General features: G+C 40.1%; 1 protein-coding gene across 2 annotated transcripts in view; it reads right to left on the bottom strand.

Moving 5' to 3' along the window:
• The window catches only part of LOC131915263 (uncharacterized), an 86,422-nt gene that overhangs the window by 51,085 nt on the left and 22,972 nt on the right, over positions 1 to 12,365 (bottom strand). For both annotated transcript variants that reach the window (XM_059268353.1, XM_059268352.1), the window contains exons 2-3: positions 2,608 to 2,678; positions 1,287 to 1,305 (exon numbers count right to left, since the gene is read on the bottom strand). In XM_059268353.1, the coding sequence (XP_059124336.1) occupies positions 1,287 to 1,305; positions 2,608 to 2,678 (90 nt within the window). The remainder of the gene's footprint in view (positions 1 to 1,286; positions 1,306 to 2,607; positions 2,679 to 12,365) is intronic.

Consider the following 12,365-nt stretch of genomic DNA (forward strand, 5'->3'; position numbering starts at 1 on the left):
TAAGCTCCAGCCCATATTAGCATACTAGCTTCCACAAGTTCTGAAAGTGTAGTTGCACTATGCAGGATACACTTGAAATAATGATATTGAGTCACACAGTTCACTGCTGAAAATATGTATCTACTGTGTGTGAACTTCAAAACATGGAGACTGACCACCACTGAGAAGAAAAACTCCTGAAGCATAGAGTGTGCCCAACTTTTAAAGGTATATTCTCATGGGGGCAGTGGCATAGTACACTCCTTTAAAAACAGCATGTAGGCTTAGGCAGGTGAAGCTGTATGAGATCCAGGTCAGAAAGTTTGATTATATACATATGTAGTTCTAGTACAGCCATGGATACATAGTGAGACCCTGTCTCAAAAATAAACCAAAAACAAAACCCTAAATTCCTTAAAGAATGAGATAGCACTGATAAACATCTAGGTAATGACCAGAATTCTTAGTTGACACTGTGTGTAAATTGTGTTGCTCTTTGTTTATACTAATATTGTGAACCCACTTAAGCTTTTCTCCAGACCCTATTAAAATGAGTCACGTCCATTCAAAAGCGAGTCCCACATCCACCCTAGGCTCCCATGTATTGTGTTTCATTTTCAGGCTCTGTCATCCAAAAAGAAGTATGTGTACTTTTCAAATTATCTTCTGCCTGCTGAATGAGACTACTTAGGACTTCTAACCGCAACAGCAGTCATTATAGCATTTAAGATTTCTGTAGATTTGCCTTATTGCAGGCAGATGCTAGAAGCTAGAACTCTTCCATAGGGATTATTTTGCCTGTGGTGGGGTAAAAGTGGCTCTTGAGATGAGCAGCAAAAGCTCTTTATCAATGCTTCTGAATTATGCTTTATTCAGATATGGATGAGCACAAAATCATATGCCTGACAAAGCATGGCTAGGATGAAGTTTGAGCACATTTTTATAGGTAACCTGTATTCTGACTTTTCAATTTACATATCTGTCACTGTAATCTAGGCCAGGAAAACGGCATGCTAATTTTTGGGGGAAAAGATTTACTTTTACTTGGAGTACAATAGACAAGATTTAAAAAAAGAGTTCACTGATGAGCAAAACAAAGAAATATCCATCAGTTTTTACTTGGTGTGTTATTTCTTCTAATTTTTTTTTTGTTTAAAAAAAGAAACTCCACTACTAAAACCCCAATTCTAATTACCAGTTAGCATCTTAGATTATAGTGGCGCATCACACAAAAAATACAGCCAGTGTTTTCACAATTCCTATCTAAACTGTGTTTTAGAAAGTGATTAAAAAATACATACCATATCTGCGTTTTCTAGACATCCCCTGTAATCAATAGGAAAGAAAATATTTAATGCCATGATCATGCTGAGTAATGTCTGCAAAGCCTTTGGCTTCTCCACTGACACAGTATAATTGAAATCAGGACAGAGAAGAGCACTAAAGAGACTATATTAATGGGCACATTATTTGATGATGCCACAGAAGATCTGGGTCTCTCTACTTTATGACACAAACTATTACCTTTCATACTTTCTCTGATTCAAAGGTAGATCAGGCAAATCAGTCTGGCCTCTAGAGGGTTGCAAAACCTATATCACATACCATCTATGAAAACTTGTATTTTTCACTAAGGTGTTTTCTATTTCTAGGGACTATGGTTTACAAATATCTTGAGTATATGGCCCAAAGTTTAATGTGTTGGAAGCTCAGTGTATCCAGATTGGATGTTCAGCGTTCAGTTGGTAAGATCTTTAAACCATGAGGATTAGTGGTCTGTGGCTTTGTGTTTTCTTGTAAGCATTGAGCATTGAGGAATGCAGAATTTTTTTTATGTGCATTGGTGTTTTACCTGCATGTATGTCTGTGTGAGGGTATCAGATCCCCCTGGAACTGAAGTTACAGACATGTGAGCTGTCATGTGGGTGCTGGGAATTGAACTGGGTCCTCTGGAAGAGCAGTCAGTGCTCTTAACCACTGAGCCATCTCTCCAGCCCTAGAATGCAGAATTTTAATTGTAACTTCACCAGTACTTCTATCTAGAGGCCTGCTGCCATTTTTGTCTTCTATGAAATTTTGGTTGCCAAGGAAGACAGGATTATAGTTTTGTCTGACAGATTGAGATAGCATGGTATATTCTTGGTTATCAAAATACTTATGTAGCATGGGGTTTCTAGTTGGTGAATATTCACAATTTGGGGGAAAGCATGGTACATGCTGTATAATCTCAATTCCCTAAATGAATGTACACTTGCAGCATCTAGAAGGACACATCAAGCTGAGCTGCTTGTGACTGGGTGGCTGTTCTTGGCTTCTTGTGTTGTGTTTCCTGTAATGCACATACTACAAATAAATGCTTCTTTTAAAAGCTTTAAAAAAAAGAAAAAAAGAAGCACCCACCTTGATGGGGTCACTCATAAAGCAGGATACAAAGTTGTGCCACATTGTGATGTATGCTATCTTGACTCAAGACCAAATTGGTACAATTCTATTCCCTCCTCTTCCTATATAAACTCTCTAATATACATGCCTCAGATCAGTTTAATGATTCGAATATGATACCCACTGAAACACAAGGGGACCACTGAGGCAACCTTTCTACCTCAGAGAAAGAAAAGGCCCTCTTACCTTCACCATTCTAATTGGAGGCTTTCGTTCGTACACTGTTGTACTTGTGTTGTCTGTAGATTCAGGAGACTCTAAGAGAACAGAAAGTGACTCTCAGCTCACAGAACTGATTATTATTTGTATGAGATCTTTGTTTGATGATGTGAGTAAGAGCACACAGACTTGGTACATTTTACTAAACCTAATGAACAACATGGTTAGGCTGTTGCCTGACTGTCTTCCAGGAAGACAAACTAAGGCAGAGAGAAGATCTGGAGACAAATGAGGAATAGAATATTTTTCTTTGTAGGGAATGGGAATCTAAAGCTGTGTAAAAAAATCTGTTATATGGTGTAAAGATGAAATCTTCCAAAAAAAAAATTATACTTATTCTGTTTAGGGACTCAACAGCTGGCAGTGCATCCAGCAGAAGTGAATCTTATGTACCAGGTTCTCTCAGTCAACTATGTAGGTTCCAGGTTCAAAATCTTGATCTCAATCTTTAAAGAAAGTGCCTTGACTGCTGAGCTCTCACTGACCCCATAAAACAAATCTTATGATAAAAATCACAGAGTACAATCAGTCCCTGTGATGATTTTGAGTGCAAAGTAATTGCTACTGTCTTCAACCTCAGCTGGCCCCCAGCAGACTTTTACCTATGTACATATAGTAAAGGTCTGGTCCACAACTTTACCAGAGACTCAACTGCCTTTCCAGGCATGTTTCTCTGAGACGAGTTCTTTTCTGTTCTCTACACTTATTTTTTCAATCTCATGAGCTTTGTGAGAGATAGACATTTAGGGATTAAAGACCAAGAACACCCCGGACTGAAACTGGGCATTTGTCTGTGAGTTAGGCCACATTGCCTGGACAATGTGTTCCAGTACACAGTACCAATAAGGTAACTGGAAGAATGAACTACATAGCCTTCTATGGCTTTCCAGAGCTACAGTCCACAATCAACATGGCAATTATGAAAGAGAAGTGGCTGGAGAAGAATAGGAGCAAGAGGTAATAAGAAAGGATATTGAAAATACAGACCCTTTTTTATCCATTAAGGCAAAGGATCCAAGATGGATGTCAGCCTGTAACCTCCCTTGACTCAAATCACCCAGCATGCCAGTTAAAGTTATAAGCATAGATTGCTAAAAGGTAAAGCTATACATTAGGCCTTTACTTGTCAGGACATTGCTAGGGTTGCAATAAGGCCATACTAAAGAAGCCTGCTAGCTACTTAACAGTTTACCCTGTGGATGTCCTATAAAGAAGGACTAAATGGTCAAGAAAGAACCAAGAAGGACACTGTTACCAAAGTCCCAAGGGACCATGGGAACAAGATTTGCTTATTTTATATCACCAAGACCACTTTGTAAGACCTTTATCTATAGGTACATTTGAATGCACAGAAGAGGGTTGTTCCCCACTAGAGAGACTGGCTCTACCATAGATTAAAATGTTGTGCGATATTTGTACAGTGTGTGAAGATGTATCACTGTGATTGGTTTAATAAAGAGCTGAATGAAATAGCTAGGCAGGAAAAGGTTAGGTGGGTCTTTCAGGGACAGAAAAGACTCTGAAAAAAAAAGAAAAGGAGGAGTCACCAGGCAGACATGGATTGGGAACAGGAGGTGTAAGATAGAAGAATAGAGGTAATGCTAACTGATAGAACATAGATTAATATAAGTGGGTTAATTTAACTTGTAAGAACTAGTTAGGCACAAGCCTAACCTATAGGCTGAGCTTTCATAATTAAAAGGAAGTCTTGATTTTGTTATTTGTGAGCTAGCAGCCCAAAGAAAAATCTGACTACATATGGCACCCAACATGGGGCACGAACCCATTACCCTGAGATTACAAGTCTCATACTCTACCGACAGAATTAGCCAGGCTGAGACATTGAGTGAACCTAATCATAACCACTAGACCACAAGGGAGGCTAGGCTGGTGAGCCAGCCAGGAGCATCCTCATGGGATGATTTCCTTCCTATTTTTGCCTCTGTCTTTTAGTCTACCCTTTTAACTAGAGAAATATTAGGAATGTACTAAGCTCATCCTCCATGACTTCATTTCATTGTCCATTTTGGAGTCATATATTTTCCTTCTTAGTGCTATGGTATCTAAGTGATCGTATTTTCTATATTATTCTCCTTCCTTCCTTCCTTTGGGCTGCAAGCTCACACCTAACAAAATAGAGACTTCTTATTAATTAGGAAAGCTTGGCACATAGCCTATGCCTGTTCCTAGCTAGCTCTTATAACTTAAATTAACCCATTTATATTAATCTATGTTCAATCATATGCCATTACTTATCTTCTATCTTGCACCTCCTGTTTCCTCTCTGTGTCTATCAGGTGACTCCACTTTTTCTTTTTTCCAGGATCCTCATTGTCCCCAGAAGTCCCACCTAACCTATTCCTGTCTAGTTATTGGCCATTCAGTTCTTTATTAAACCAACCACAGTGACACATCTTCATAGAGTGTAAATATCCAACATCAATACCCTAAAATGACCACAAAAGTTTGTGAGCACTGTGATAGTTAATATCAGTACTCAACTGATAAGGTCAACTCATAATGCCTGGATGGCATTATCTTGACAAGGTTAACTGAGGTAGCAAATGGTTCAGCTGTTAGTGCATTGTTCCTGGGGCTGAGATCCATGACTATAGAAGGATAAGGTGAGCTGAACATAAGCACCCCTTTTCTCTATTCTTGGTGCACTGGACCTCTGACTCAGGCTCCTTTGTCTATGGTTTCTCAACAAATATGCACACCATACTCATGACATCATGGCAAAACAAACACTCCTTCTCTGGCATGTTTGGGTCATAGTATTTCATCACACTAACTGGGAAAGTACATTATGCACACATTCCTTGGAAAGCTACTAAGCACAATGACAGGCTTGGACATTTGGTAGTGATGAATGCTGAAAAGCATTAAGTGTTAAAAGACTGCCTTCAAATGACAGAGCCAGAAACCAAGAATACTTAAACCAGTCTACCATGATGCCTTTGGAAAGGAAAAGCACGGAAACCTCCTGCCATGTCCTTGTCTCTACTGTTCTTTCTCATAAGCACAGGGTGTGACACACTACTCCAGGGACCCACTCCCCTTGGGTCAGACCAGAAATGCTGTTATCTGTTTCAAATTTTGTCCTAACTCTTGACAATATTCACAGTCACCATGTCAATCTTGAGATTATTTATATTAAGTTCACCTACATCATATGTTTCTGGGATAAAGTAATGGAGAGATTGGCTCACCAATTCTTGCCTGCACCAGGTAAAGGGACAATGACAGAGACAAGATTGAGTTCACCTTTCCTCTGTTTCTTGTTACTCAACAATTGCAAAAGGTGAATTTCAATTTCATTCTTAAATTGTATGGTTCAACTTCAAGTGTCCCTTCCATTTTACTTTGTGGTCTTTCTATGGAAGTACCAGCATGGACTTAAGGTCCTTCAGCATCCTCAGGAGCAAGAACATGCTTCTGATAGTTTTTCCCAAGATACTGGACACTAAGAGTGCATCAACAGCAGAAACAGTCATGTCAGCTTCACTCCAGGAAAACAGAGGAGGTCAGTAATGGTTCTATGTTTGTACATTCCATGTCATAACCCTTCTCCAGGCACTGTCATCACAGCCTTGGTGGTGTTTCAGGAAGGTCACTAAGTGCACTGCATGGTACAGCATGCACTGCATTCGTGGTGTAGGCAAGTCATAAACTCATGTCAGTGCAACAGTGTTAAAAGAGCAACATGACTGTGTTAAGTTGGCTTTTACCTGATGAACAGGGTCAATGCCTCTCTCGGAGTTGCATAAATATGGTGACATTTATAAACTCCCTTCTTTCTGAGTAGTGTTCACTAGGGTGGTATATACTGACACACTATGAGACTTTCGGCCCAAAACATATAGATATACAAGTATATACCCATCCATCCATATATCCATCCATACACACACACACACACACACACACACACACACACAGCTTGCCCTCAAGGAAATGGACATATACTACAGAATTGCTCTGTGGTATCTGTTACTGGCAGAAGAGTCAGCTACATATGAATGAATCTAGGTAGCATGAGGTTTGTGTTGGTTACTCATGTAACCAACAGTAGAGAATGTATTTATTTTCACTGTTTACCTTCACTGTTTACATGAGAAGCTATAGGAGGGCACTAGTTTAGCAAAAATATGTTGCTTGCATATTTTCTAGAGATGCTCGGATTCAAACTCACTCAAAGCAAAGTTGTTAAATGATGGTTGGGGTGGATACAAACTTCCCTTCCACTAGCCAGGCCTGGATATGCCCTCTTCACAAACTGACAAGAACAGCAGCCATGTGTGTAGTTGGAAGTTTTCCAGTGTCCCACCTGGCCCTACATGGTCCAGAGAAATCTCTCTAACCCACACTCCTGCAGCTGCTTATAAAATAATCACTCAGAAGCTTATATTAATTATAACTTCTGTATGGCCATTAGCTCAGGCTTATTACTGACTAGCTCTTACACTTTAATTAACCCATAATTCTTATCTATGTTTAACCACATGGCTTCACATCTTGTTTCCTCTGTGTCTGGTGACTCCTGACTCAGCCTTTTTCTTCACAGAATTCTCCTTATCTGCTTATCTGGCCTATACTTCTTGCCTGGCTACTGGCCAATCAGCATTTTTTTTATTTATCAACCAATCAGAGCAACACACATTCACAGCATACAGAATGAGATTTACAGCACAGGTGCATTAGTAATATAATAAATAGTGCCTGTACCGATCACTATCTAGGTGACATCCTCATTGACCATTTGTATAGCCTTTATTAATTCTAGCTAAGATAGGGGTAATGACTATAGAAGCACTGAGAGTGCCCCATACCTGTTCATGCCTTTTTCATCAAAGTCCTATTTTCTCAATATTGCTATGTTTTCTTTTTTTTTTCAGAAAAGATCTCTGTAGTTTTTTTTTTAATTCTGTTCTTTGGGGGCCCATCATCCAGCTCCCAAATAAATCACAGAGGTGTAGTCTTCCTTATGAATGCCTGGCCTTAGCCTGGCTTGTTTCTAGCCAACTTTTCTTAAATTATCCCATCTACTTTTGCCTCTGAGCTTTTATCTTTCTCTATTTCTATATACCTTTCTTTACTTCTTACTCTGTAGCTTACTGTGTAGCTGGATGGTTGCCCCCTGGTGTTCTGTCCTTTTCTTGCTCCTTGATATTTCTTTTAAGATTTCTCCTCCAATTTAATCTCTCTTCCTGCCAGCCCTCCTTATCCTTGCTCCTGCCCAGCTGTTGGCCATTCAGCTCTTTATTAGACCAATCAGGTGTTTTAGGGAGACAAAGTAACATAAAAGAATGCAACACACCTTTGCATCATTAAATAAATATTCCACAGCATAAATAAATGTAACACATCCCAAGCTAATATTCCACAACACATCAGGTATTTGGCATTTCCTTCAATCTGCAGAGACAGCCCTGCTGTGGAGTAATCCTTGTGTATACTACTAAGATTTGTCACTTTTTAAAAAGATTTTATTTATTTATCATGTATACAGCATGTATGACTTCTGGCCAGAAGAGGGCACTAGATCTCATTACAGATGGTTGTGAGCCACCATGTGGTTGCTGGGAATTGAACTCAGGACCTCTGGAAGAGCAGTCAGTGCTCTTAACCTCTGAGCCATCTCTCCAGCCCCGTGATTGTTTTAATAAAGATGACTGACCAATAGCTGAACAGGATAAGATTAGGCAGGAGAGCCAAACTGAGAATGCTGGGAAGAGGAAGGGCAGAGTCAGAGGAGTTGCCAGCCAGATGTACAGGGAGCAGGGGATTTATGTGCCATGCTAATAAAGGTACCACCATATGGCAGAGCATAAATATATGAGTTAACTTAAAATGTAAGCGCTAGTTAGTAATAAGCCTGAGCTATTGACCAAGCATTTATAAGTAATCAAGTCTTCATGTTGATTATTTGGGAGCAGGTGGTGAGGAGAGGAAAACTCTGCCTACAAATGGCACCCAGCTTCCAGGGCCATATTCATCCACATAAAGCCTGAGAAAGCTATATAAAGGGTTCTAAATGCACAGAAACAGAGCCAGACATGACTTCCTAGTATTGTATCTCTCTACCTGCTACAGTACAGAGACACATTTCCTGGCAACTGCCAGCACATCATGAGCTAAGCCACATGGTGGGTTCCCACAGTCTCTCACATGGGCCATGGTACAGAGAGATGTCTCACAGCAGCATGCTGTATGGTGGGTTTAAGGCTTTTGCACATGCAGACCAAAGAAGGTTACAGATACACAGTAAAGACAGATCCAGATTAAAAAGACTTCTAAATGGGTAACAGCACGTTTAAGAGTATACATAGGTGAGACAAATAAGGCCCACACACAAAATGAACAGGCTCAGCCTCAAGTAAAAAAAGCTGTGACATGCACAGTAGCACCTTGACCCAGAGGAGACAAACTGGACCCCCAGGATGACAACTGCCGATGAAAGACCCAGGGCCAAATCAAGAAATGCAACAATAGCCATAGAAGCAAAGCCCACTAAACAGTCCACACATAAATACCTCAGCCCCTTGTTTAATAAACAAGCTTGCTTGCAACCTCCTGGAGTCTATGTTGTTAACTCTGCATCTTCTCACACCCTGCCCACAAGGGTACCTGGGTTGGCAGAGCGAGAACATCAACACATAGGCTTGGGAGAGAAAAGATAAAGCAGAGAAAGTCCATTAAAAAGGAATAGAATATTTAAAAAAATATAGTAAGCCACATAAAGATGGTAAATAAACAGAGAGTATGGATCTTGTATGCTATTCTCTTTTTTTTTAATTTTTTGTCTGCTAAGAGACATGGAATTATGAACACTGCAAGGTTCAACCAACCTATATATTTTAAAAATACCTTGACTTGAAAATTTAAGTCAAAAGATGTGTTGCTTTGGGGGAGAGGTGCTTTCATTTCCACAGGAAATGAGAGGCTGTGGATTCATTCCAGGTAAAAGAAAATCAGGTTAGATCCAGGAAGACCCCCTGAAATCCTGACTGCAGACATAAAGAAATAAACATAAAAGAACAAGACATATGATGTATATTTTACTTGCTCAAACACATAACAAAAAATCATCTTTGGCTGACTTGTGTACAATGCACAATCTATATTTATATTGATACAGATATGAATGTTACCTTTAAAAGTTTATGTATTTTCAGAACAAGGGGACCAGACACCAATTAAAATGCATGGACCAGGTGATCCAGCATCCAAAACAGCTTCAAGGCTCCTGAGATGACCCAGCCTCACAGAATACTCCAGCCAAGACTTAACAATTATCCTGATTTTCTCAAAGTTCTCTCAAAGATTACCAGTGCCCCAAGACAACAGGAAGCAGTTTAGATAAAACAACATGCACATTCCCAAAATATTGGCTATGGATGTTTGTTTTCATTTTAGGGGGGTTGGTTACAAGTTGTTATTGGTAATGGTCAAGAAAAAAAGCTGAACAAAGGAGATTAGATTCAAGAATCCTCTTCCGAAAAGAAAAAGAGGGGATATAAAAATAATAGAATAAAAGGGTTGATTATTGTATCTACATTTAAACCAAATGCAACTACTAGTCTTAAGTATTTTACACTGGTATGGATTTTTGTATATTGATACATATTTAAAGTCAATTTTGTAATACTCTTGTTTGGATTATTATGCAGATGCAACTCATTTAAAAATATAATGTATAGTTTGGGCTTTCTCTCAACCATTGCCAGTAGTCTATTGTGGAGGTATCTTTGTGGATTTCTGGGGACCTCTCTAGCACTTTGCTTCTTCCTATTCCCATGGGGTCTTCATTTATCATGGTCTCTTTTTTCTTGTTCTCCCTCTCTGTTCTTGATCCAGCTGGGATCTCCCACTCCCCTAAGCTCTCTTTCCCTCGACCCTTGCTCTTCATTAGCCCCCCTCATGTCCAGTTTGCTCATGTAGATTTCATCCATTTCTCCATCGTTGGGTGATCCCTGTGTCTTTCTTAGGGTCCTCTTTTCTAGGTAGTCTCCTTGGAGTTGTGAGTAGCAGTCTAGTCATCCTTTGTTTTACATCTAGTATCCACCTATGAGTGAGCACATACCATGTTTGTCTTTCTGAGTCTGGGTTATCTCACTCAGCATGATTTTTTCCTAGATCCATCCATTTGTCTGCAAACCTCATGATGTCATTGTTTTTCTCGGCTGAGTAGTACTCCATTGTGTATATGTACCACATTTTATTTATCCATTCTTCAGTTGAAGGGCATCTAGGTTGTTTCCAGGTTCTGGCTGTTACAAATGATGCTGCTATGAACATGGCTGAGCATGTGCCCTTGTGGTGATTGGATGGCCAAACACCCTAACTGTCAAGGTAGAACTCTCATCCAATGACTGATGGAAGCTGATACAGAGATCCACAGCCAGGCCCCAGGTGGAGCTCCGGGAGTCCAATCGGCAAGAAAGAGGAGGGATTGTCTGAGCGAGAATTGTTGAGACCATGATTGGAAAAAGCACAGGAACAAATAGCCAAACTAGTGGAAACACATGAACTATGAACCAATAGCTGAGGAGCCCCCAACTGGATCAGGCCCTCTAGATAATTGAGACAGTTGATTAGCTTGAATGGTTTGGGAGGCCCCTAGGCAGTGGGACCAGGACCTGTCCTCAGTGCATGAGCTGGCTGTTTGGAACCTGGGGCCTATGCAGGGACACTTTGCTCAGCCTGGGTGAAGGGAGGAGGGGACTGGACCTGCCTCAACTGAATCTACCAGGCTGAGCTGAATCCCCAGGGGAGTCCTTGCCCTGAAGGAGATGGGAATAGGGGGTGGGCTGGGGGGAGGTTAGGATGAGGGAGGACAGGGGAATCTGTGGCTGATATGTGAAATTACATTAAATTATAAAATAAAAAATGTAATGTATAATTAAAAATACAGATTAAGCTGGGTGGTGGTGGTGTAGGCCTTTAATCCCAGCACTTGGAAGGCAGAATCAGGTGGATCTCTCTGAGTTAAAGGCCAGCCTGGCCTACAAAGCAATTTCTAGGACAGGCTCCAAAACAACACAGGGAAACCCTGTCTCGAAAACAAAACAAAACAAAAAATACAGAACAACAGTCATCTACAATGGTCAAACTTATAGTCACATTAGATATGTTCTCAAGTCATAAACAGATATATTTAGATAGATATATAGTATTCAAACACTTCAAAGACCTATAGAATATGTCATTTAATATGTTTAATAACCTAAAGCTTTTCATGACAGTGAGACCCGTCTGCTCCTGGAAGCACCAATCTACTTCAGAGATGATGGGCATCAAGGAAACTCCATATAGAGTTTGCTTTATTTATTGCAAAAACTAGCCATGTGGGCAAAGAAAATGACCTTGCCTCAATTGTTGACAGTTATGTCCAAACTGGACCAGCAGGATGCAAAAAAGGTGACTGTGGAACTTTGTCAAGACAAGATAGGACAGTCTTTCAAAATTCCCTGCTTCACAGAGAAGTCTGTCAGATATGCTAGGCCTGTAGACCAGAGTTGGGTACCCCAATGTTGCAAAGGAACTCTGGGTAACTGTCTAGGCAGCCTGATGTCCCTGTCATTAGGTAACATTTCATCCTCCTTGGGTCTTTGATGTAGTTGAAGACTAGATAGTTATAGTTTTCCTTAGTTATGATAGAAGGTATATTAGGTACAAAACTTTGGAGTCACAAAGATAAGATAAATAATAGAATATTTTCT

Source organism: Peromyscus eremicus, chromosome 7, assembly GCF_949786415.1.
Source record: "Peromyscus eremicus chromosome 7, PerEre_H2_v1, whole genome shotgun sequence".
NCBI lineage: Eukaryota > Metazoa > Chordata > Mammalia > Rodentia > Cricetidae > Peromyscus > Peromyscus eremicus.